A 27,221-nucleotide genomic window follows, 5' to 3' on the forward strand; every position below is an offset into this window, starting at 1 on the left:
ACCCTAATTCAATTTATTAAGTATTGCATTTGGATTGAAAAATAAATTCTAGTGAATGTGTGTGAATGGTGATAACCTAGATTCAAGGATTTGAAAGAATTATTAAATAAACATGTTTTTCATATTTTTTATGTGGATTTAAGATTAAATCTAGTGATATGCATGAACATGTGATGAACAACCAAGGACATGTGATGTGAAGAACACATAAGAATAATTAAAAACATTCAAACATATTCAAGAGAATTATCATGCTTTAAACTTAAATTCTCATCATAGCAACATAAACAAACAATTAGTGAAGGAGATTATACCTTCATGCAAGATCCATATGGTGAATGAAGGGACTCTTGATGGAGGTCCTAAGGGTGGAGAAAAAGAAGAGTTAGGAGAGGGAGAGTGAGTCTCATTCAATACCTTGAGTCTCAAGAAGACCAAGATATAATAAGACTACTCAACTTCACTAGAACTCAAGAGAAGAGAAAAGATGAGGGTTTTTTGTGTGTTTTAGAATGAAGGAGATGAGGGTGGAGGAAATATGAATGGAATGCCATTTAATGAGAGTTGACAAAAAAATCATGAACCTAGACCTCATTTTAGCCTTGGGGGAAATTTGGTGCATTAAATGGAAAGATTGGTGGGAGTGAGGAGCAAGCCAAAATTCGGTTTTCCCGTAGCTACTGTAACAGCCTGTAGAGCCAATTTCAAATAATTATATCTGACACAATTCTGATCTGAATTGTCTCGATCTTGCGCTCAAATTGAAGCCCCGGATGTCTAGTTTCTGGGAAAATTAACCTCATTCACAGATTCAATATATTCTAAGAGATATAGATGAAATGGTGAGCAGAGGTAATTTGTTAGAAAATGGTTTCAGCACAATTAACATTAATAGGTTCCAAATTAGCTCTCAATTAATATTAAATGACTCCAATTACTCCAATTTTAGACTTAATTGGTTCCAAATTTATCTTAATTAAAAGATAATTGCACAAATTACTCATTAAATAATTAATGTTTTACTATCTAGTTAATTAGGTGTGTGTAACCCTACCATAAAATATAGTCCTAACCAATCAAATTATGACACATCATCGATTTCAAATTAATCATACTTATAACCAATTAAAATCAATTGTTCATAATCACATATAGTCGGACTCAATTTATGATAGTGCATCTCAGCCATTAAAACTTGATTTGTTGATAACTTTCAATCTAATGGTCCGATTGGGGCTCATGACCAATTAATTTGATCGTTACAACATCAAGATAATTTTGGTGAAATGAGATTAAGGATCTAATGACCAGAATCAAGATGCATATTTTCAATGTGAAATTACCCTTTTACCCTCCATGTGAGGTTAAATACGAGTTGCAAAATACGGTGTCAACAATAGTGTCATTTTAGGGTTCGGATACCACTGATTCTCCCCCCTTGGCTCCCTGGGTACCAAAGCCACTATTATGTCAGCCACTTTAATGGCTGGTTCTTTCCCTATTTCTAATAGTTTTCATCTTTTAGTGCTGTTTCTCTAAAAGTCACTTGCTGACTTTTCATTCCAAGGCAACCTTGGGCAGCTAACCTTTAATCTCTTTTCTTTCAAGAATTCTTACTTTTCAGACGCAGTTTTTGGTTATCTTTCCTTACTGTCATTTTTCCTAAGTGAGAGAAATCCATTTCTGCTGGGTTAAAGGTTTTCCCAGTCACTTCCCCTTATAGTTCTTCCATCTGGGTTCCCCGAAGTACCAGCCTTTTGTTCATGAATTGTCACTCTCCAAGCTTTCTGGTTTTTTGTTGCATCATTGGGTGCTTGAGAAGGACATATATGTTCTTCGTTTCTTATATTTCGTGGTACCTTTCTTGAGCTGTCTTAATCCCACGCTGTGCTGCACGTCCCAAGGATCCCGAGGCTCTGGGTATCCCGGCCCAGTTTTTTTACTGGATTTTTAATGGCCTTTTTGCTGGAAATCTGAACATACATAGGGCCTTGATGTTGATTCTTCTTGCTGCATATCCTCTGGCCTGGCCGAGATCCTTGCTGCATGTCCTCTGGTCTTGCCCAAGATCCTTGCTGCATGTCCTCTGACTGAGATCCTCTTCTTTTTTCTTTATTATTTCTTTCTTTTACCTTCTTTTTGGGACTTTGGGCCTTCATGGTCCTTCTTAACTTCATGAATTGGGTCTTTTTTTGTTAAGGCCCATGGTCTTTCCATACTTTTCATGGAATGAGTTTTCTTGTAAAATTTTGGCCCTTAACAAACTCTTTACACTGATTCTTATAGTGCCTTTTCTTGTGACAATAAAAGCACTCTACATCTTTCTTTGCACGTGATTTAGACTGTGATTTGTTCCTGCTGGAGTTCCGTCCTCTTGATCTACTTCTACCCCTATTACTTGACTCAGATTTTACAATTAGTCCATCTCCTTGAGAACCATCACCATCTTGCTTCATCTTCATGTGTGACAAAAGAGCATTAGTCACCTCCTCGAGTACTATAGTCTCTTTCCCATACATCAACGTAGTCACTAAATAATCAAAAGTAGTAGGAAGCAATGCTAATAAGAGTAACGTTTTATCTTTGTCCTCATAATTCACCTCAAAACTTGACAGTTGGGTGTTCAACATGTTAAATGTGTTGAGATGCTTCAAGATAGAACCCTTCTTCATATGCAAACTATACAATTGTTTCTTCACGTACAACTTATTCGTCAGATTCTTTCTCATATAAAGACCTTCTAATTTTTCCTAAACCTCCTTTGTGGTCTTTGCTTCTAGGATGTTGTGAATGACCTCATCACCTAGGTTGAGACGAATAGCGCTAGCTGCTTTCTCATCCATCTCTACGTATTCTACATCCTTCATTGTTTCCGGTATCTTCTCCTTCCCAAGCAAGGCCTTATGAACTCCTTGTTGAATTAGGAGATCCTTCATTCACCTTTGCCAAAGTGAAAATTTTCCCTTACCACAAAATTTCTCTACATCATACTTTGTGCTTGACATTTTTACTATATTCAAAGAATTGAATCCTAACTTGGCTCTAATACCACTTGTTGTGCAAATAACACCTTAGGACTCAAATCAATAACAGTAAATAAGCAGAAATTAAATAATAAAGAACACAAGATTTTACATGGTTCGACAAACTGCCTAACTCCACGGCGACGACGGAGAAATTTCACTATAAAAATAGGGAGATACAATAGTGCACAAAAACATTCTCAAGAAACTCAAATCCCAATACACCCTAACTCTCTCTCACCCACAAGACAGGAAAACACTATTATTCTTCTTATGCGGCTGTTGCTAGGTTTTTAGGAATTGTCCATTATAATTGCTGCACACTAGCACTTATATATTGTTATGCTTAAGTCGGCAATATAGGATTCCTTGTATTAATTGTATTCGGTCAACTGTGACCAACTTAGACTTATGGTTTCCTATTACAAGTTGTATTTGGTTTACTTGTAATTGACTTGTGCTTGTGGCAATTCAAGCCAAACACATGGGCGCACTTCAATAGGTTTGTTTTCATATATGTGGAAAAAAAAAATTATACTAAGTAGACTTGACTTGTCAAAAATTCAATAAAAGTCCATTGTTTTGCAATCCATTTTAGTTCGATCCCCTCTGAATCCAAATTTGGTTTGATCCACTCTGAGTGGATCGAATATGAATACACTCGACATAACTCGTTTGTCAGGTTAATATTGTGTGAAGAAACTATAAAATAAATTGAAAAACAAAAAAAAAAAAAAACCCAGCAAATTTATGGTCATCCTAGTAAAGTATAAAACAAAAAAAATAAAGCATAATTCTGACTAATTTTCCTTCATTTATTTTATCATTATTATATTTAAAAAACCTTCATATTCTTGTAAGCAAGTCATGCTCTTTCTTTAGGTTGGAACAATTCCTTGCTACAGCGCATATTGACCATATTGTTTGGCTTTTCAACCAAGAAAATGGATAAAATAGGGAGAGAGCATAAAAAAGTGTGGCAATTGTTTAGGGATCCTTCGTCTTTCACAACACAAAAACAGCCCGTTAACCAATAATCATACCACGGCCCACCTCCAACTGTTTCGTCCAATAGACAGCACCGCCAATTAACGGAATACACGTAATACTATGACGACGCCGTCTTAGACATTTCCTCAAACGCTGTCTTCAACGGCACGGTTCAGTTACACATAAAAGTACCTTAAAGCCCACGACCCCAAAGTAGTTTCCTCTCTCCCGGTGAGTTTTTCTCTCACGTTTCCTGTTTCCGTAACACTTCTTAGTTTTTCTTTCGTACACTTCTTCTTCTCTCTCTCTATAACATATTTTTCCACAAAATTTCTCTTAAGTCTCTTCTCTTTGCTCCACATTTCTCTCTCGCTTAAGTTTGCTTTTTCCAACAATTAATTTTAAGGTACAATTTTTATTTTTCTTTCTTTTTTTAATTCCAGTTTTTGCCTAATAACGCGAATCTCTAGTAACTAGTTCATCTGTTATAGCCATTAATTTAAGGTACAAATTTTGTTTTACTTTGTTTGATCCTAATTGCTTTACTTTGTGTTTCTTGTACGGCCAACAATATTTGAGCTTTTTTTTTGTTGTTGTAAGTTCTGTTACATGATTTTGCTATTATGTTATTTTATTATTTTTGAATGTTTGGTAATTTTTGGGTGCTAGAGTTTGAGATAGGATGAAATATGAGAAGAATTTTGGTATGAGCTATGTCTCAAATGAAACTATAAGAATAGACTGAGAGAGTGAGATTTTGGGTTCAAAATATGCTGAGTGCACGTGTAGCTTACCAGTCAAAAGAGGGAAAGTTTAAGTTTTTAGAGAATCAGAATAGTGGGCCAATCTATTAGGGAATATACTTAGTTTAAGCTAAATTGTTTACTTTTTTAGATTGAAAATTATTGTTCAATGGAAATTGAGATATTGTATTGCAAGTTGAGGGTGAAGCTTTATAGAAGAATATATAGTAATTATAGTTAAAGAGAGGAAAACCAGGGCCTTTTTTTGGTTCTCTGGAGTTCCAAGTTGGTTGGAATCTGATTCTTTGGATATTGATTTTAATATTGTAATGATGTAACTGAAGATTTATATTTATATAAATCTTTCCCCTTAACTCGGGAAAATGCTAAGTGTGTACCTAGAAGGCTAGAACTCCCCCTTTCTTAAGAATTCCTTATCTTAAAATATTATTTCTCAATACTTATTTGATTGGAATACGTATGTGTGTATGTTTTTACTTAGCACAAGTTATGTTCAATTCTATACTCACAAAAAGAAGAAGAAGAAGAAGTTATGTTCAATTCTTTATCATGGCTGTTTTCTTTCATAATATGTTTTAGAATTTGTATGGCTGTTAGATATTTCGAATGATTGTTTGCTTTTATCCCTTAGTGCAGTTGAGGTCGTCAATTTTTGATCCTTGAAAGTTGTGCTTCCTTAATTTGTGTAAGTAGTTTGGTTCAAGTTGTAAGAGAGCATATGGAGTTGATAAGTATTTGCAATTGAACCTGATAACTGAATGGATAAAAAGCAGCATATAGCCATTTTTACTACCGCCAGCCTTCCATGGATGACTGGAACTGCTGTCAACCCTCTGTTTCGTGCAGCTTATCTTTCAAAAGACGGGGAGAGAAAGGTCACCTTGGTGATTCCATGGTTATCTTTGAAAGAGCAAGTACTAGTATATCCCAGCAACATCACATTCAGATCACCTTCAGAGCAGGAAAAATATGTTCGTCAGTGGCTTGAGGAGAGGTCTGGATTTGCATCTTGTTTCAGCATACGTTTTTATCCTGGAAGGGTAATCATTTCTGTAATTTTATACAATCCTTAATGCACTCACCTGCACCTGAATTAATCATTTTTTGAAGTGGGTTTGACATGTTCCATATGAGAGAGTTGAATGTCTAGTTGTTTGCCTGAGTAGGGATACTTTTGTCTTTTATGTGTAACCTAGCAATCAAAAGATTTTCCTTATCCCTTTGAAGACTTCATGAACTTTGAAGTGCTTATGCCAATATATCCCCCTTAACCCACTTGTCTAATTCAAGCATAATACTAAGCTCAAATGTAACTATAACCTTTACTGTTACCCTAATGACCGTGGACATGGTCCCATGGAGGTCAAATCATTTGCCATTCATTGGCTTTGTCCCAAATTCTCTGGTCTTGGGTTAGGACCAACATTAGGCACAATATTAAAAACCTGGTCTTTTGGCCATTTCAATTCTTATTTTCAGTTGTGGAGAATGATACTAATCAATTACATCACTTGTGGTGCAGTTTTCTACAGATAAAAGGAGCATTCTTGCTGTTGGAGATATTTCAGAAATCATCCCTGATGAAGAGGCAGATATTGCTGTTCTTGAGGAGCCTGAGCATCTTACATGGTTTCATCATGGGAAGAGATGGAAGGTCAAATTCCGCCTGGTTGTAGGAATTATTCATACCAATTATATGGAATATGTGAAGAGAGAGAAGAGTGGGATGCAAGCATCTCTTCTTAAATACGCAAATACCTGGGTTGTTAATATCTATTGCCACATGGTATGTTTCTTGATAACGGTTAGTTTTCATGATATATATATATATATATATATTGAGTTTCTTTTGAATCTGGATTTTTTTTTTTTTTTTTTGGGGTGTTGAATACCATTATGTTAGTTATGTCTTAGTGATAGACAACCCTTTTGAAGGTGTTTTTGTCTAAATGACTTTAAAGATTTTAAAGCAGGGTGATGGCTATGACTAACTTTGGGGTTACTGATGTTCCCTCTAAGCTAGTTTAGGCAATGAATCGAGCCTTTCTTAATTATTTAAGTAAAGTATAACATTTGGTTATTGCTATGTTTAGTTAGTTTTCCATATACTGAATTATTTTTGAGTCTGGAATATTTTATTTTGGGGTGTTGAGTACCACCATTTTAGTTATGTCTTTGTGATAGACATCCCTTTTGAAGGTGTTCTTGTCTAAATGACTTTAAAGATTTTAAAGCAGGGTGATGGCTGTGACTAACTTTGGGTGATTGATGTTCCCTCTGAGCTAGTTTAGGCAATGAATCAAGCCTCTCTTAATTATTTAAGTAAATTCTAACTTTTGGTTATTGCTATGTTTAGTTAGTTTTCCATAACTTCACATGCAGTGATATTTCTTTAGTATATGGAAACACAGAATTTTGTTTTATTAGTGGCATAAGTAAGTGTCAAATTAGTAGGTGAAGGTGTTGGATGGATATTCAAATTGAAGTTTTATATCAATAAGAAAAAGTCCCTATCTTGGTGCTTGGTTTTTGTATATGCCCTCTTAAGTTGAATCATTTATCTTTCAAGAGTGTGGCTGCAGTATACACCTTTGTAAAATTCTGATTTAGACCCCAAATGACTAAGCATCAGATTAATTGATCATTAGATCAAGTTATTTATTGATCCAAATGGATAGTCGTTCCACAATTATAAATCACCAAATCTCAAAAACAATAATAATAAAAGCAAGAAAATCAACACAAAGATTTTGGTGATGATGTGGAAAATCAATTGAAGAGTTCACTATAGAATTAGCATTTACAATTGTTAGAACATATATAACCTTTGTATCCTATACTCTCTATGGAACCTCAGTGAATGACCCATCTGCCTTTCCACCATTGTGGCCCCATGCCCATGGAATCCTTTTATAGAACTTCCTCCACGAACAAACTTGTTTGCAATGACTCAGAACTCTGGTGCTCCAAAGAACTCTCTAAAAGTTTTCAACCAATGAACTTACTGGAAAGGGTGTAGGTTTTCTATGGTTTGAAGGAACAACACCCACAGATGTTTAAATCTCACGTTTAAGGCTCAAGCAGGGAGTTCTTAAAGAGAAACTCTGAAAATGTCTCACAAGGAGAAGCACCTAGGAGGAGGATTTAGAACTCTTTTAGGTTCAAGGAGCTTTGACTCTTAGATCTAATTCTGTATAGCAGCCTTTCTCCCTCTCTCTGGAGTAAGGTTTGGTTTGTATAGAGGGAATTAGGTTAAACAGCTGGCACTGCTAAGTCAGTTTGCTGTTCACGCAATCTAGATCAAGTGAAGGTCTCACAAACTTCCAATTCAAGTTTTGATTGAGCGATGGTCTTGTGAACTTTCTATCTGAAGTTCCCTCTAGCGAGTCTTCTGAAGCTTGATTTTGGAACTTCTTTATGATTCTTGATTTGACTAAATACAAACCAAACTTGATTTAAATGCAATCCTTTAACACAGGAATTTAGCCAACAATTTAAAACCTAACAACCTTGTTTTGCGGTCCAAGTTTGTTTCATTCTTACATAATGAAGGGTTTGTTATTGATAATATTGGATTTTTCTACCTTCAATAGAGCCTTCTCTACCAGTCTTTGATTCAGTTTAGATATTATTTATTTTTAATAAGTTCATTTCATGAGCGAAAAGAACTGATAAGTAAGAATGAATTTTATTAAAAAGCTATAGATAGGAGCAAACCAAAGTACAAGGGAATTATGCAAGGAATACACCAATAAAAAAGAGTTATTTATTGGGTAAACTACATATTTAGTCCCTATTCTTTACAACATATTTCAATTGGGTCCTTAATCTTTTTATTGTATCAATTTGGTCCCTAACCTTTCAATATCGTGTCAATTTAGTCCTATGAAGCACGGGTGCGTTTCGGGACTCGGGTGCGGGTGCGGGTGCGGGTGCGGGACTCGGCAATTTTTGAAAAAGGTGGGTGCGGGCTGCGGCAGGACTCGGCGATTAAAAAATTATTAAAAATATTTTTACAATATATGTTTAATATATTGCTAAGCATACTTTTTCACATTATATAAACAAATACCAAATTTAAGAGTAATAGTAGATAATAATTAATAACTAAAACATGATGTTCATAAATTAAACATAATCCACAAGATTGAAGCAGCACACAGCACTCACAGAAAGCTCAGAACACAGAGAAGAGAGATGAGGGACGGAGCACACAGAGAAGGGAGATGAGGGACGGAGTGAGAGAGGCAGTTTGGGAGTTTTGGACGAAGTGTGAGGGTCTGGGTATTTAGGTTAAGTCAAACGATGCGTTTTGCACTTTTTTTTTTTTTTTTTTGAATTTCGGCCTGACTCGGCGGTTTCGGCCGATACAGGCCGATACGGACCGAGTCGGCCCGATTTGGGCCGCGTCGGCACCGATTTCAGCCTCGTCGGCCCGATTCGGGAGCTGCCACGTGGCGGGACGCGGCACGACGCGGCACGGACGCGCGGTCTGCGGCGTCCCTCCCGCGTCGCCGCGTCGGACGCGGGTGCGCTGGGCTGGATGCCGCGTCCGTGCATCCCAGATTTAGTCCCTGTTGTTATATCTTAATGAAAATTGATGACATGTCAAATGGCCAAAATAAAATTTTATTGTATTGTCACATCAATGAAAGCTAATTTTTTATTTTGGCCATTAGACGTGTCATCAATTTTCATCCAAAAATTAACAGTAAGGACTAAATTGATACGGTACTAAAATGTTAAGAACCAAATTGACACAATTAAAAGGTTAGGAATCAAATTGAAATATGATGTATAAGATAGGGACCAAATATGCAGTTTACCTGTTATTTATTTTTACTAATAAAAAAAGGGTAAATCGCATTAATCTTCTTTGTGTTTTAAGTAAACAATATTAATGATGAACCCTTGAACTTTTTGCTAAAAAAGATACTCCCCTCCCCCCCCCCCCTTCTCCTAAGGCAAGCAGTGTGTGAAAAACATAACGGATAAATCCCTACCCTCTGATGTTACTAACTAATAGATTTTTTTTTTTTTTTTTTAATAATAAAATTCCTACATTTATTAACTCTTGTCTTAACTATGGTTAAGTCTTTTTGGATATGAACTTATCAGATCCAATCATGGCCATCCATTTTTTATCAACACCATCCAATTTTACACCTCAATTCCTCCTCCATTTCCCTAAATGTCTCTCTTGCAGCCTTGCTAAAATGCACCTTGTTCCTCTGTGGGTCTCTCTCTCTCTCTCTCTCTCTCTATTTGTGCTATGATCTTAAAGATAAACATTCAGTTAATAATTGATGGGTTTTAGCTTCATGAATCACGGTGGAGGCTTTGGTGTTTGTGGAAGATCTTGTCTCAGTACTGGACATGGTTGTTTTCTCAGTATGTCAATGAAAATTCAACAAAATTAATCCTTAAAGTTTCCCAACAGATGGGTCGGCTTAGATGAGAAAGAAGGGAAAAAAAGAGAGAAGGGGACAAAGAGAGAGAACAACGATGAGAGGAGAGAGAAAGAAAAAATTAAAAAAGAAGAGGATTTGAGAAAATGATATGGAAAGCGCAATATGAGGATTTTGCTAGCCCCCCCTTTGGCAATACTGGGGGGCTTTGGTTTCCTTTTAGGGTTTTATTTATTTATTTATTTATTTTTTTTTTTGTGGGGGGGGGGGGGACTTAGGGGCAAAATGGTGCTTTCATCATTAGTCAAGGGTAAGATAGGAAAATTTCATTTAACCAAGGGCCGGGTAGTCCATTGAAAATTCAAATGTGGTATTAAAGGCATTGAGTCAATTTTGTTTTTTGGGGGGTGGGGTGGGGGGGGGTTGACTGTCATACTCATTTCTATAGAAGTTTTGGGACAGTGTAGTTTTCGTAAATCTCAAGGGAAGTTGGTTTAATTGCCTGAAAAGGAAAAGGAAAAAGAAAATTATATGCATGATACTTATTAATGAATATGAATACGGAAATACATGACCCCATAGGCATATTTGAAATCCCTATCCTTGGTTGATCACAAATATCCCAAACCACCCTAATGAGAGCTGGGTGAGTTTAATTACCCAAATAAACAATCCTATTGGCACCAATTATAGTTATGCATTGCACGAGAAGTTATACATTTTCAGTGTGTTGATATGGTACACTTGAGAAACTATTTATTCTAGGGGCATCATTGTTGATTGTGTTAGAATGTTAGGGGAAGATTAGACATTCGGAATCTGTCTTTTGTATAGCTGAAGGCCATTTGTTTTATTTATTTCGAGTTAAATATAGTTGCTTTTGTAAAGCTTTGAGTGCATATTTTGGGGGATTGTGGCTTGTGAGACATTTAGGAACTTTTTTTTGTGCTGCAAAGTGTATCTAGGTGTAGCATGACAGTGTGATTGGGCTCCAAGCGTCAATGTGACATAAGATTTACAGATAGTATTGAATCTATTGATAATTATGGAGAAGAGACTTTTAGGATTACTATTTTCTTTGCTTTTTTCTACATGCTAAATATATTATTAGTAAGTGGACAATTTTGAGGAAATTTGACTTTGCTTATTCTCAAATCTGTTATCATTATCTTGGAAAAATATCTTTCTCACAGATTTTTCTTGTACTTTGATTGCAGGTAATCAGATTATCTGCTGCCACGCAGGATTATCCCAAATCAATAATTTGCAATGTTCATGGAGTCAATCCCAAGTTCCTTGAGATAGGCAAGAAAAAGATAGCGCAACAACAAAATGGGAAGCAAACCTTCACCAAAGGTGCCTACTACATTGGGAAGATGGTATGGAGCAAAGGCTACAAGGAGCTACTAAAACTTCTTCGTGATCACCAGAAGGAACTAGCTGGGCTTGAGGTTGATTTATATGGAAGTGGTGAGGACTCAGATCAGGTCCAGGAAGCTGCTAAGAAGTTGGAACTAGCTGTCAGTGTTCAACCTGGGCGTGATCATTCTGATCCTCTATTCCATGAGTAAGCCTTCTTCCTGTATGTCCAACTGTCTTATGTTACAAAAATTACTGGTGGTCTTATAGAACACTTTCGATTGACTTCACAATTTGGGGAACAAATAATGAAGCTTTAGAAAGTACCTGTGGCAACTTGTGGTCTATCATGAATATCACATTTTTTGCGGTGGATGCTATGTGTTCTACCATACCAATGATTCAACTTAAATAGTCCTGAGAAGAAATGCTTGTGCCAATAAGTCAATGACTCAAGTCACTCAAACCACACCCCCTTCCCCAGGTGGCCCCTCCAAAAAGAGAGAAGGGGCAATAATTGAACAAAGTTCATTCTGTTGTTTGCAATTTCAGAGAAGATTGAATTCTGTCCAAATACTTTAATGATTTGTGATGACCAACTTGGTATATATCTCCTCTAGAAGCACTCTTGTGTTCCCCTATAACCACGTCTTAATCTGCTCTTCTTATGCCAAATATGTGCTACTCATCCCTCTTATGTCTTAGATAATGATCCTCCAATTTTTTTTTGGGACAAGGGGGGTTATATATATATATATATATATATGTAGTTGGTTTAAACCTAGTGTAACTCTAAGTTATGTTAAGTCACCCAATGTTTTTTTTATTGAATGCATATTTTAACAAATCCACTGTTGGATTAGATTTTCTTCTTATACTCTACATGTTTGCAAAATTTCAAGATGATTTCAAATCAAGAACCATGACATCAATCAAATGTTTAATTTTTCAAGTTTTTGATTTTAAATTGTGCATATTTTATGGGTTTTTTGATTGAGCGAATAGTAAGCAACATTTGATTGGCATGAAACTTGATATGTATTCTAAGAATATAGTAAAAATGTAATCCAACAGTCAGATTTTTTAATATTAGTCCAATAAAAAGTTATTAGTTGGTGTAACATAACATAAAGTTATGCCAGGTGTAATTTGAACCCAATCCTCTCTCTCTCTCTCTCTCTCTATATATATATATATATATATTATTTAAGTTATTTTCTTGAAAGGATGAAACTGGTCTTGTGGTTATAAGCAAATAACAAATGGAACTCTAGTTGCATACAGCTTTTCAAAAACACTCAAAAGTAATGATCTTCCTTTTCTTTTCTTCTTCTTTAACTTCTAACCACCACATATGTGGTTTGCTTCTAGATTGTCAACATGGTTGGTGGTGTTATTAAATTCCTTTTTCTTGTTTCTCTTTCAGTTATAAAGTCTTTCTGAATCCAAGCACCACAGATGTAGTCTGTACCACCACAGCTGAAGCACTGGCAATGGGAAAAATTGTTGTATGTGCCAATCATCCTTCAAATGAATTCTTCAAGCAGTTCCCCAATTGCTGGACCTATGATAGCAGCAATGGCTTTGTTGAAGCCACACGAAGGGCATTAGCTGAAGAGCCTGAACAGCTGACAGATGCTCATAGGCATGAATTATCATGGGAGTCAGCTACAGAACGGTTTCTGAAGGTTGCTGATCTGGACCAGGTACCTACAAGGAAACTGTCAACAAGTCCTTCAAAGAACTTTATGTCCACATCTTTCAATATGAAGAGGAACATGGAGGATGCATCAGCATATATGCATCATGTGATTTCTGGGTTTGAAGCATCTCGAAGAATGTTTGGTGCAATTCCAGGGAGCTTGCAACCAAATGAAGAACAATGCAAAGAGCTAGGGTTGGCTGTTCGTGCAGGAAAGCATGGCTCAAGAAAATGATATGCTTTGGCTTCTTCTATGATAAAGGCTAGGGGTTGTTTATCATAATTCTCAGTCTGTGCATAAATTGGATATGGGTTTAAAGCATCTTGTTCTTCTATGTTTTCTTTTTGCCTAAAATTGAGGATCACATACGAAGCATCTTCCCACTGTGTTGCGCATGAATCGAATAAGATTGCTGCTAAAGTTCGTCTTTCTGTGCCAAAACAAAGGGCGAGAGGAGGAGGGAGGGGGGGAGGTTGTTACTTTTCTTTTTTTAATTTTTAATTTTAATTTCTGTATAATATGCATCGTCATCTAGGACTTTGTTATTTGTGATAAGTTATCTTTTTCTCAAATGTTTGTACTGACTGTAACATAAAACTCGGAAGACAAAGGACATTGCTAATGGTATAAATTAATAATGATCTAAGAATGGTAGAAAATAATACATGTGGTCTACCCTAATTGTTTTGTTGAGAATCCATAACTGACCCAAAAAATTTGGGATTGAGCCTTTGTTGTCGTTACTGAGAAACCACTATTAGCAAGTTTGAACTCTTCTTAACTCCATTCAAGTATGATCATGACTAGTTATAGCCTAATCAGGTCAAATCATTATAAGAAAATGATTGATTTTATTTTGATTGAGCGTTGAAGAAAATGTTTAAGAATGTTATAAAAGGAGTGTGGTTATGATGGTTGATATGCGCCACATCTAATCAAGCGGAGCATTGGATGGAGGAGGTAGACGTGGAGTTTGAACCATAGACATTAGACATCATAAAGGATGCCATTACCAATGAGCTATCACTTGAAGTTGAAGACCTCTCATTATATTTTGAAATTGACATGTTAGAATTAGATGCTATATAGAAAATACAGGAAACTGATGTAGGATTAAATGCTATGGATATAGAAAGTACAAGTGAACTAATGCATGAGCGGGGCTTTTCTTTAGATACAGATCAATGGCTCATAACAAACCATGAAAGTATGGTTTATCTAGAAAAAAAAAAGGCTTTAAAATTTTGTACATAAGCAATTAACAAATCAGTAAAAATCTAATCAAAACACATGGTAAACAAATTGACTAATTCACCAAGACACTTTCTCAATTGTTAACTTTCGAACTACTAATATTGGATAGTTGCTTTGGGGACGAGGACCCCTAATCCTATTTAGCTGGACTGTTAGGGCACGTTTGGTAGACTGTAATAGATACTGTAATGTAATAGTTATTCCTGTAGCATAACTATTCGGTTGTTTGGTTATGTTTTTATTACAATGAATAGTTATTTCTTATGAATTGTTATTCTTCAAAATGAGGAATAACTATTCTTTATCAAAAGTAATGAATATCTATTCCTTCACCTTATGTAATAACTTTTTAAAAAAATTTCCTAAAAAACCATTAGTTTCCACATCTTCAAAAGGAAAGAAAATAAATTTTCCTTGTTGTTAATTATTAGCTCCATTTTGAATACCCTAAAATAAGTGTATTTTAGGAAATTTGACTTAAAAATAATTTAATTACACATTCTTTTTATACTCTACTAAATTGTGGATGCATATTCAGAATTCTATTCCTAAATGGTCACCAAACTAATGAATAGTAATACTTATTACATTCCAACTTAATGTATTCCTTATAATATTTATTTCTCTTCCCATGTAATAATCATTATAGTGTACTAAACGTGCCCTTAAGATTATTTCCGAGGACACACCTCGGACCGCGGGTACAAGTATTAGTTGACCTTGGGGATGAGCATTAGTTATGTGAGGTGCATGAAGTCAAAATATCACAAAGGAAAGAAAGCAGACTCAGCACAGGTTACGAGAATGATGAAGGGAGAAAGGTGTAGAAGCCATTCTCTCTGCATTAAATACAAGACAACTACTCCTCTGGTCGCATTAATGAGGAAATGACCATAAATAGTGGTAGCACAGGTCAGATTGCAGGATAAAAGCTTACTAATATGTTCTGGATGAGATAGAAGTCCTAGGAATGCAATCTCACCCCTCCAAGTATAGGATTAAGATGATTTGTATCTAAATACAAAAGGAAAATGAAGATTCATATGTGGGGGATCGGAAAAAAGGGAAAAGAGAGAGAAGACTTTGTAACCAAGAATTGAAATATTTGTATAAGTAAGAAAGGAACCCACATATATAAAATAGACATTTCTCGGGCTTGACCGAGGAGCCTCTTTTCTTCATAATTTGTTGTTTTAATCATTTCATTGGCTTCTTGTCTCATCGTGATTAACTTCAACTTACTATGTGATCAATATCCAACCCATTCTCTAACAAATCTATTGTAGTGGACTTATTGGGTCATTGTCTGAGTCATTTTGGGCTGTGGACAAAATTGTGCCCTTACAGTTGCTTAATGCATCTTGTTATTTGACGAGTTTTAAAATGTTAGAATATGTGTTACATGAATTATGATATTAGAAGGAATTTGTCAAAATAGATGGATTTAATTGATGGTTTATTATAGTTATTTATATTTAGCTAGGGGGGAAAATGCAATGTGTAATTTAAACTAGTAATTAACAATCTAATTAAAAAATTTAACTTGTAATGTTCAATAATATCCAAATTAATCTCATGTTACAGTGTTGAATGCTTATTTATTTATTTACTTATAGAGCACATTTCAAATGTCCTAATATTTTATGAGGGTAATTATTCACTAATTTGCTAATTTAAAAATTAATCAAGATAGTGGAATATAAATGGGTATTGTAAGTTGAACTTGAATTGCCAAGAGTCTTGTGACTCGTAAGTTATCCTAGTAGTGTTTTCATGGGAAGAACCTAGGGTTTAAGATTATGAAGAAAAAAAAAAAAAAAAAACCTAGGATTTAAAACTTCGAATCCTCTAAATTTCGTTTAATGATTTAGTTTATTGATTTATGTATAGTTTTTTAAAGTCTCTTTTTATGGGCAAGATAATACTGCCATAGTTTTTCATTTTCAAATATGGTTACAAATCTCCCAAACAAGAAATACAAACCCACCCAGCCTTGAATTGACAATACAAGTTGTGAAATAAAAAGGTGCCAAATCCTCAAAAGGCATTTTACCTTCTTTAACAAGCCAAAACGATGTCGTATCTGTTTCTACCTACCATATTTGAAATCCAGTAACGGCTGGTTTTCTCAGTTCTCTCACTGTGTCTTCTTTTCGCCACCTTGCACGTACCCCAAGAACCCAAAAACCGCCTCACCCAGCAAACCTCACACACCCTTTACTCCCTTTTGTCCATTTCTTCATGCTGATTCAAGGTGCTAACTCTTAAAAAGAATCAAAACTTTTTTCTCTTCAAAATTTGCAGTTACGATTTCTGGGTTCCACTCCAAATGGCGACACGTGGTCTCAGACCCATAATTTCCTTTTCAGCTCGAACCCCATTTAATTTCTTGTTCATATCTGAGTTACAAACCCATAAACTCTTTTGCCCAGAAAAAGCCTGCCTTTTGATTTCAAAGCAAATACATTTCAGAGGTACTTTGTGTGTTTGGTCTGTTTTTTGAGGAAAATGGCTGCTGGGAATTCAAAGAATTTGATGCCCACTGAGGTTAAGGAGGAAGAGATGGAGTCTGATACTGAATCCGTGGTAACCTTACTACTTTACCTTAAATTTTTTATAATGGGAATTTGATATGTACTTTAGGTTTGTGAATTTTGTGTAGCGGAATTCAGTTATGGATGCTACTGGTTATTCAATATACTGTGGGCGTGTTCTTTCACAAAATTGTGATTAAGTGTACTGGTTGAGTTGTAGACTCTGCTGATTTTTACATGTCTGTTTTGGTTATTGAATTTATTGAATTTTATGTTTATTAAGTAGAATAGTTTAAAATTTGAAATGGGTACTCTCTCTCTTCTTGCTATCTTACAAATTTGTGATCATTGTGAATTTGACTGCATAAGTTCAGTTATTGACCCTTTTGATTATTTTCGTGCATGTTTTTGGTATTTGATTCTTTTGGTTGCTTATTGACTGAAATAGTCAAAATGTCTTTGGGCTTCTTATCTGTTTTGGTTCGTTTAGATATGCATTAAGTATTGAGATATTGACCATTTTGGTTCCCCTCACATGAGTAATGAATTCACAGATTTAAGATTAGGAAAAAAAAGAACTTCATGGAAATTCTGTTGGCGGCAATTTTACGACTCATGAAATGGAGGTCACTAGTTCTAATCTCCTCTTTCCCTCCTTGGGATGAAATCTTGCGTATATATGTATGAGAACATTGAAAGTGAAAAATAACAAATGCCACGTTGCTTTCCTACATGCGAAGTGTATTGCTAAAACTGGAAGAAATTTGGATATAACTTGCAACTAATTGAAAATCAGAAATCTTTTTTAGAAAGAGACTTGGTTGATCCAACTGTCTATTTATTGAAATATTAACTCATGTTCATTAAACTTGATCATTATGTGTTGGTTGTTCAAGATGTGAAGTGGGCTTCATCTATGTATTGGTTTCTTGAGATATGCATTAGGTATTGAGGTCATTAAAAATTATTACCTCATTCATATTTGACCCTTTATGTTCATCAGTAAGGTATGAATCAGTGATCTTTGGAGCTTTGAATCCTTTTAAATTCATACTTTTGTGATGGTTGTCATTTTGTTGATATTATGTGCGATGACCTTCTTTAATGGCCATAAAAATAAATGAAACATGAATGAATTCAATTTATTTGTGCAAAGTAGGTATCCTTGGTGCTTTTTGTTATCTTGTACATTATTGAGTGCATTTGGAAGGAAATTTTACAATAGAGAATCTTAAAGTGATATAATATTTCTAGAAGCATTGTGTCAATCACTCAAGGTTCAGTTTTCCCTTCCTGTAATATTACATTTTCCATATGCCAAGTTTTGTTTTGTTTTCTTTACTGCTTTTGGATCTCCATTTTCTTGCACTTAGATATTAAATTAGGAAAACTGTTTTAATTATTGTTGATAGAGTAGTTAACGTCCTTCCATTCTGTTTTTTAAGGATTTTTTTTAAAAAAAAAAAATAATTTTTATGATTAATAATAACTCCACATATGTCTATGCTTGGTGTCATATATTTTGTTCACAGCTGGTCCCAAACCCGGAAAAAGGAGGAGGTTTGCGGTAGGTTGACTGCTAGCGCGTAAAATTTGGTCACTCTATTATGAATGATTCCACTATAGATACATGTTAGGAGTTTCACCTAGATTACATGTGGCCAACCTTGATTAATCTGTTAAGGATCCATTGCTGACCCCAAAATGTGGGGCTCAAGCTTGGTTGTTGTTGTTGTATGATCATAATCTTTGAATTAGTAAAGGCATGCTGCACTCGCTTCGCATTACAGATATTTCATAATTTAAGCTTGCTTTATTTTATGAAGCTTTGTTCTAGGGTGGTAGAGAAAATTTGACTTCGTGTTCCATGGTGTTTGGAAAGTGGAAGGACTATTATGACATTCAATGTTAGGGCCAAGAATGGTCCGACATTAATGGACATAGTAGAATGTAAATATCCAATTGATTCAACACGTGAAAAGTGTTCACTTCATAAGAAAATCTAATCAAGATTCTTGGAATTAAAAATGGAAAACTGGATGCTTTCCATTTTATCTAAATTGCAATACTAATTACCACCTAACAAGCTTTCTCACATAAGCTAATGAAATCTTATGTGTTCCAAGTTCCAACAAACTAGGACTGCAAGCTTTATTAGTTAAAAACATGCTCATATTAAATTTTCCTAGCATTCATCGCCCCAAGAGAGAGCAATGTGCTATTTTTAATATGAAAATCATCATTAAATAATAAATGTGTTAAGCAACAAATTAAAGAAACCCTAATAATAAGACTTTTTATTTTTTATATAAGTAAATAATTTATTAATAAAATAAGTCACGGCAGGCTCATGACTTTGAGCACACCATAATCTAAAAGAATTACTTAAATTATTCCAAAAATTAAGTGATTCTTTGAAATCCAGTAGAGTGAGTGATACTACCTGTGAGACCCCATGCATGGGTCTAATTAAACAGAGTTCAAATTAGCAAGACTTCAAGCTAGTTTTTTGAACTGATTGTATCCTTAAAAATACGATCATTGTGCTCCTTCCACAATTGCCACATAAAAAATAATGGTGCAATTTTTAAATCGCCTAATTGTGCTTTCCAAACCAAAATCTCCATCCAGTTGATCACACTCCTTCGTAACACCCAATGGCTCCCAAACAACCTAAAAACTAGGCTCCATAAATCAAAGGCAACTTCAGAATGGAGCAACGAATGGTCTACCGTCTCTTCACTACACCAGCACATATCACTAAAGGGTCATTCCCTATGTGGTTGTCCAAACAAAGAAAAAGACCCTCTTAGGTGCCTTAGCACACCAGATTCTCTTCTAAGGGAAAAAGTTTGTCAGTGCACCTCAAATAAACTCATTATAAGGGCACACAGAAAAGACGCCACTCCCTTTTCAATTTCCATTCCCATCACCCCTTCCCTCCTAGGAATATTGTAGTACCGAAGATCTAAGAAAGAACTGGCTGCTTCCAATCATGAAAACCTTTATGAAATCTCATGTTCCAGGTCTGCCCTGCTGCTCCTACATGACAATCCAAAATTGAATGGAATGAGGCATTTTGATTAAGGGAGCAAGCATAAGGTTTGGAAACAACTCTTTAAGAGAATGACTCCCACACCACACATCTTGCCAAAACCTTTAACATCCCCTACCTCAAAAGACACAAATTGCTGCAAAGTGTCCCAGCCTGCCCTAATACTCTGCCATAAGCTACAGCCATGAGGTACCCTAACTAATCCCAAAGTCCAACCACCCCATCCCTCCCCATATTTCTTAGTAATAAACTGTTGCCATAAATGAGTTACCTTAGTTCCAAACCACCATAACCACTTAACGTAAAGGGTTGGATTAAAACTCCCTAAACTTCATATCTTTAACCCACCAGTGGCAATAGGAGAACATACGGTGCCACCAAAGAGAACTTAAAACTCTTCATCTGAGGTGCCCCACAAAAAGTTTCTCTGTAATCTCTCCAGCTGTTTAGTCATGCTAGAAGGAATAGTAAACAAGGTGAGGTACACTATAACATCATACTTAAATATTGTTAGTATCATATTACTCATACGCAAGTAAATGTAAATCCATAGGCAATCAGAAAATGCCACTAAACTCTAGAAATGGACGAAGGGCTGAAATTGAAATCCAAATGATTAAAGAAATGCTTTTAATAATAATATCATCAACTTAAGATAGTTTACTATATGATTTCCTTTCCATAAAATGCATTCAACAATTAAATGAATGTTTATAAGAACAAATGATACCACTTTACGCAAACAAATAGGAAACATTTAACCTTTCACCTTTTTATCTAGTGACCAAAAAGAATATCATAGTTTGAAACATTTGTAAAAGGACAATTAGAACATAAAGATGGATCTAAAAGGATTCCAATTTACAAATGTCGCTAATTTCTAGTAGTGTAATGTGAGGTATTAAAATTTTTCACAACTTGCTACGGTGGCAAGTTATGATTAAAGTAACATCATTTTCACATGGATCCACCATCGACACCACTTTAGTATTTGAAGTATATGATATGAATATGTGTTGACATTACTAAAATGCTTTTTAGTTTCCTTTTAAGCTATTTCCTAATTTGTTTTAATTCTAGCAACGCGTGTTGCCATGCTAGAAAGCATGGTGGCATGCGTTATTTTTTTTACTTTAACTTCTTAAAGAATCGCTATGGAAAGTAACGATTCTTATTTCAACTTCTTAATGAACCTCTATGGAAAGTAATGACTCTATTTAAGAAGTATAAGTCTACCTGTCTCTTACACTATACATTGAAAAGAAAAGAGAGGAAAGGGAGAGAATATAAAAATTTTAAGAAAAGGAAAAAATAATGAATCAAAAGAAAGCATATCATACTACCAAGTACAACAACAACAAAGCCTTAGTCCCAAAATTTTTGGAGTTAGCTGTGGATCTTTAATAGATTAGTCAGGATCGGCCACATATTTACCACCAAGTAGGAGAGCAAGAAATTTAAATGAGAGTATTTTGTTATAATATCTATTGTGTGTATAAGAATCAAGGCTCTATCTCAAACATATTATGCCTTTTCGTTTCAAACTATGTTCTTATTCATTTCAACTTTAGCAATGCGTGTTGCCACGTTGAAAAGCATTGAGACATGCGTTATTATTATTTTTTTAATTCATTTTCCTAAAGAACCACCATCATTAATAGTGGGTCTCAATTTAGTAAAAACACTAAGACCACTACCAATAGGAGCATGGGCATGGTTGTTGTTTTCTTTTCTTTTTACCTTTTTATAAATATTTTAAATTCATTTAGATCAAGTTTCAAAATTCGAGTGTATAATTTTCTAGAAACTTTAGAATTGTAGAACTTCTATTAATGGTCATAATTTTGGCTACCGGCCAGGGTATAATAGTTACGAAGTGTGAAAGATGGAACTCTTGAGGATGTAAGTTAAGGAAAAAAAAAAAATCAATCCTGAATCCCAAGCATATTGTTTTGAACTGTATGCAGTCGAGGTATTCATCATAATAACAAGTTCAATGAAATTGTGCCTATATGCCTAAATGGACCTTTTCACACCAAAATTAGATCCAATCTAAAGCAAATTTTCTTTTATACTTTTTTTTTTTTTTTTTTCAAATGATGTCCCAGTTCTTTTAACATTTGCAACACTTTTCACCACGCTGCGAAGCATGGTGGCATGTGCTATTGTATTATTTTAGTTTCATTAATATTATCATCAAAAGTAAGTGGTGTAATATAGTTAAAACATATTACTACTACAAGTGGAAGCATGTTGTAATGCACGTTTCTTAGCTTTAATTAATTGAGAACTGCTATTAAAGGTGAATGAGTCTAAGTTACTAGTAAAACTAGAAGAGTAAAATTTGCTATTACAGTTTTTGCCTTTTGATTCTACATATGGCCCTGCTACTAGGTGAGAAAGATGAATCAACTATTCAAACATTATTTGGTAAGTAACCATTTTATATAGAGTCAAGATATTCAACATAATTATCACGTTAAATGTAAATGTGCTGATTTATGTACAATAGTTTGTTTATAGAAGGTATGTTTTTTTAATTTTATTTTTATTGAATGGTAAGTTACACAAGCACCTGATGGGCCTTGAACCCATGACTTTACCCTTCACCTATAACTTATAAGGGAAGGAGGTGTCAGTTGAGCTAGAGCTCATTGGTATTTAAATAAGGCCAGTCTCCTTTTTATATGAATTTTTTCTCTGCTTCCATTCAAGCTTCACTCCAGTTTCTTTCAATTGTTGCAATATGTGTCATCATGCTGTAAAGCTTGGTGGTCAGAGTGCTAGGTCTTTTATAATTGGAAGTGTGTAGGTGGATGTATAGTTAATCAACATTGTCATCAAAAGTCATGAGTCTGATTTACTAGAAACACTGGACCATTGAACCACTAGTAGAGGTTGCAATGTAGTGCTATGATGGTTAAACCTATCATCTCTAGCAGATGAGTAAGATGGAACTCTACTGTTTGAAAACAAACTGAAGTCAGTTGAAATATAATGAATGTGTTGGTTGAAAATTCTTTTATTGTGTGGCTTTTTGTTACTCCTTCAATTCCATTTTTATTGTCCGCTGTTTCTTTTTGGGATGTCGAGATGTCCACTTTGAAAAGTTAACGAGCATAATTTGAATAAATTTACTAATGTTGCCTTTTATTTTATTGAAAATGTTAGTGCCTCTTCTCCTTTCTCTTTCTTTGAATTAAAATTAAAGAGGGTCATGTTGGACGCCTATACCTCTTTATTTGATAGAAATGCATTAAATGATTTCCTTTTAAAAAGTTGGATTTTTTAAGGTGGAGAAACAAAAGAGATGGAGGAAGTATTTAAAATGCTGAAAGGTTTTCACCTACAATCCTTAATTGCCAGAGTTGACAAGGGCAGTCTTGAAATTAGCTGAGAAAAGGGTCCTCCTTATTTAAAAATTAAATCAAAGATTGTGATGGTCATCCTTCATAAGACTTAAAAGTGCTTAGCAGCTGAATATTTGTGGCAGCTAAACTTAGGGATTACAATACAAGGAGTTTACTATTATAAATGGAGCCTCAGGACTTACTGACTCAAATTAATGTAGAGTAACTTTATGGATTGAATAAAGTAACTTGGAAAAGAAATGACAGAATTAAGGGTTGTTGTGGAGCCCATAATTTCAGATAAATCAAATAAAGAAGGTATTTTCCTGGGTTATATGCCTTACTCAGTGAAAGATCTCCTAGCCTGTTGGAGAGGCAGCTTCAAAGGCAATCAAAGATATCACATGTGGAATGCTATCCCGCTATGCCTAATCTGGTCTTTTTGGAAGGAAAGCAATGCTAGATCATTTGATGGGATTCAAGCATCTTTGCTTCATTTGAAACTCTGCTTTCTTAGATCTTTGTTTAATCGGTTGAGGAGTATGGGAGATTGTTGTTGTTCTTCTTTTTTAGGGTTCTTGAATCTTTGTGATTTTAGGTCTTAATTTGTCGCGTTGCCCTTGTATACTCCTTATGTACTCGGGTTTCTCCCTTCAATTCAATAAAATTTCATTATGTAAAAATTTAACAAGGCTATTTCAATTTTACACCATTATTACATAGGTCTTGTTTCAAAGTACCCAATCAGGTTGTCTTCTTAAAGTACCTAACCACTACATTATGGTCGTTTTTCAAAATAGTTGCTATGTAGTGTTAGAGGGACTCATGGCTGTGGCATGTGGAAGAATATTAGAGCAGGTGCGGAGATTTTTTTTATTTTTTTATATTCCTCTAAAGGACCTTTATCCCAATCTGTTTGCATGTTGTGTGTCTAAAGAAGCTTGAATTTCTGACTTGGTTTTTTATGCTTCAGAGGGGGAAGTCGGAGCTGGAATTTACAATTCCACTGTGCTTTTCATGACTGGGAGTTAGAGGGTGTGTATACTTTCTTTGAGCTTCTTTATACCAAATTGCCAAGGGGTGAGGTTGATGATCATTTGACTTGGAAATTGACTCGGTCAGGAGTTTATGATGTGTGCTTCTATTATAATTTTTTGTTTGATCCTCCTAATGCTTCTTTCCCTTGGAAGAGTATTTGGCGAATAAAGGCACCTAAAAGAGTGTCTTTCTCTTTATGGACAACGGCCTGGGATAGGATTCTTACCATTGATAATCTTGTTAAGAGGGGATTGCCCCTAGTTAATTGGCATTGCTTGTGTTGATGTGATGAGGAAACCGTGGACATCATTGTTTGCTCATGCTTTGTGGAGTGAAGTTTTTTTATGTTTGGGATTTAGTGAGTGATGATGCCAAAGGAGGTTGTTTCTTTACTTTTTGCATGGAGGAATTTGTTGGGGAAACAGTTTTCAAGTATTTGGAATATGGTACTAGCTTGTTTAATGTGGTTGATTTGGCAGGAGTACGATACCCGTACTTGAAGATATGGAGAGGCCTTTAGATTATTTGAAGTCTTTGTTAGTTGGGACTTTGTTTGAGTGGTCTTGTGTTTGGGGCTATACACGTTGTACTTCCATTTCTGATTTCCTAGAATCTGCTAATTTTTCTATTTGATTTGTTGTAATTGTTTCAAGTACAGAGTGTTCATCATCGTGAACACGATGTTACTTTTTTCTCAATAAAATCTCTATTACCTATAAAAAAAAAGTTGATATGTAGTGACTGAAAAATTCATTTAGGTAGATGAGAGCCATGAGGCGCTTGAATGAAAGAAACGTAGAGAGTAGTCTTCTTTTGCTCAAAGCTTGTTTGTATAAAATTACTATGAGGGCTATTCTTATGAAAATGTAAAATAATCATAGGGAGTTTTAAATTTAAGCTATACATTTGGATAATACCTGCACATAAATTTAATTTATTTAGCTAGTGCTGTGCATAACTAACATGAAGTCTATATTGTGTGTACTTGGTTTTCAATTAGTATGATTACTGCAACAGATTGCTTTTTTGAAAAACTAGTGTGGGGAGCCAATTTTTACCTGCCGTAGGCAGTTTGATGAATTATGTGTATTGTCACATAGAATTGAGATACATACATGCTAGATGTGGAAGCTTACAAGAATGATTTTTCCTTGCCATTTGTCCACTAATTTCATACAAATTTTTAACCTTTTTATATTCTTTTCCTATTCTCTACCATTTCGCACTCTACTTATCCTTTTTAAAATTATCAGGGATCCACCGATTCTCAACTACCTCCATTGCGTCTGTATAGTATAAATGTGGGCCAATGGGATGATCCAAAAGTGGCTAATCGACAATGTGGCCAATGTGGTAAAGTTGGGAATTTGACTTGTTTCTCAGCTAGTTTCCGCAAATGGGTATGTTTGACTATCAATTTCTCTGCTTACTTTCCTCAATATTTCCTTCAATTCATACAGTATCTTTTGTATTAACTTTATTTCTTACCTTATGTACTAATTCTTGGAATATTCAGGCACTTAGGAGAGCTACAAAAGAAGAGCTCAAGCAACACTGCAGCCGCTGTGATGAATTTGGACATAACTGTTTGAGTTGTTCCATGCCCATGACTGATGAATGGGTACTTTTACTCAACATTTATCCACCCATTATCTTGATATTCGTTACAAAATTTTGACAATGTTTTTTCTCATTTAAATCTTTCACCCTTTTTTTTCTTTTTTCTTTTTTCTTCTTTACATGGAATTTTCAGGAACGGTTTCCTAAACCTCGACCAACTAAAGCTGCTCCAGCTGGCCCCATCAAATCTCCAAGGAAAACAAGGAAACCACCACACTGCAGTGAATGTGGTGCAGCAGGACATAATCGACGGAGTTGTATAGTCCGTCGCATAATCATGAAATGAGTTGTTTATGTTTTTCCTTATGCTGAACTTGTAAACATCTGTACCTTGCTTATGTTTGTTCTGGTTTTCAGTTCAACTTGATTTTGACCATTCGAGACATTTCAATGGCTTTTGGTGCTTGGAACTAAAAGTTAAATCTATTCAGATAAGAGTCTTGAATATATAGACTTCTAATGCCCCTCCCCCCACTCCTTTTTATTGTTCTAGTCATCTTTGATAATGTTAGAAGTAAAATTGATATTATTTCAGGATCTGAAAACTGTGAAGTTATAATGTAAAATGGAAAATTTAATAAGGTTAGAACATTTTGAGGTGTGTTATAACTATGCATATTGTCACCTATGACCAATTCGTTGAGACTTCTTGTCAGTGCCAAGTTCTCAAGCATGTTTATTGTTTAGGACTAAACCTCAATAGATGGCCATAAAGTTAAATCCTCAATCTGTTTCCTTAATGTGCAGATTGGCAAAAATGATGGTCTAAAAAAGGAAATCCACTCTGCACTCATGATTAATAAATGGCAGATGCCTGGCATTCATGAGCTGGTATTGCTGTAGTGAACTAGTGGTTTTCTTTGGGGCTGTCTAATTTGATGGTTAAAAACATTTTTTAACTGAAGGAATTGAAGTCATGAGCTGGTTGCATTATTGCTGCCAAGTCATGGGCCATGGGCTAGTTAGCGTATGGCTCAAAGCTCACGTAACCAATTTATGAATTAAAATTTTCATTTTTTTTTTTTAACTTGAATCACGTACATGTATAACTTTGAAGGAAATGTTGGTCAATTGGAGTGATATAAGGGTCATCAAATAGCCCATGGCTCATGGCCCAACCTAG

General features: G+C 35.0%; 2 protein-coding genes across 5 annotated transcripts; both read left to right on the forward strand.

The window, feature by feature from the left end:
• The first annotated feature begins 3,981 nt into the window (after window positions 1–3,981).
• Window positions 3,982–13,934, forward strand: LOC115956109 (digalactosyldiacylglycerol synthase 2, chloroplastic). 4 transcript variants are annotated; one of them, XM_031074584.1, is made up of 5 exons: window positions 3,982–4,244; window positions 5,409–5,817; window positions 6,300–6,563; window positions 11,403–11,752; window positions 12,971–13,934. In XM_031074584.1, exons 2-5 carry the CDS (start codon window positions 5,536–5,538, stop codon window positions 13,479–13,481), a joined length of 1,407 nt encoding a protein of 468 aa, XP_030930444.1. In that variant the 5' UTR covers window positions 3,982–4,244; window positions 5,409–5,535; the 3' UTR covers window positions 13,482–13,934. The 4 variants fall into 4 exon arrangements, with proteins under 4 accessions (XP_030930444.1, XP_030930442.1, XP_030930443.1 ...); XM_031074582.1 differs by having other exon boundaries at window positions 5,414–5,817; XM_031074583.1 differs by lacking the exon at window positions 3,982–4,244 and adding an exon at window positions 4,251–4,419.
• A 2,675-nt stretch (window positions 13,935–16,609) lies between these two features.
• On the forward strand, window positions 16,610–26,499 carry LOC115954510. The gene is made up of 4 exons (XM_031072377.1): window positions 16,610–17,087; window positions 25,732–25,878; window positions 25,995–26,099; window positions 26,232–26,499. Exons 1-4 carry the CDS (start codon window positions 17,010–17,012, stop codon window positions 26,382–26,384), a joined length of 483 nt encoding a protein of 160 aa, XP_030928237.1. The 5' UTR covers window positions 16,610–17,009; the 3' UTR covers window positions 26,385–26,499.
• The last annotated feature ends 722 nt before the right edge of the window (window positions 26,500–27,221 follow it).

Source organism: Quercus lobata, chromosome 8, assembly GCF_001633185.2.
Source record: "Quercus lobata isolate SW786 chromosome 8, ValleyOak3.0 Primary Assembly, whole genome shotgun sequence".
Lineage (NCBI taxonomy): Eukaryota > Viridiplantae > Streptophyta > Magnoliopsida > Fagales > Fagaceae > Quercus > Quercus lobata.

Bases quoted from the DNA above. Each gene is read 5' to 3' on its own strand.
- LOC115956109 (XM_031074584.1), top strand. From the start codon at position 5,536: ATGGATAAAAAGCAGCATATAGCCATTTTTACTACCGCCAGCCTTCCA. The intron at 5,818-6,299 runs GTAATCATTTCT...CTTGTGGTGCAG, and splicing joins TACGTTTTTATCCTGGAAGG to TTTTCTACAGATAAAAGGAG. The intron at 11,753-12,970 runs GTAAGCCTTCTT...TTTCTCTTTCAG, and splicing joins TCTGATCCTCTATTCCATGA to TTATAAAGTCTTTCTGAATC.
- LOC115954510 (XM_031072377.1), top strand. From the start codon at position 17,010: ATGGCTGCTGGGAATTCAAAGAATTTGATGCCCACTGAGGTTAAGGAG. The intron at 25,879-25,994 runs GTATGTTTGACT...TGGAATATTCAG, and splicing joins CAGCTAGTTTCCGCAAATGG to GCACTTAGGAGAGCTACAAA. The intron at 26,100-26,231 runs GTACTTTTACTC...TGGAATTTTCAG, and splicing joins TGCCCATGACTGATGAATGG to GAACGGTTTCCTAAACCTCG.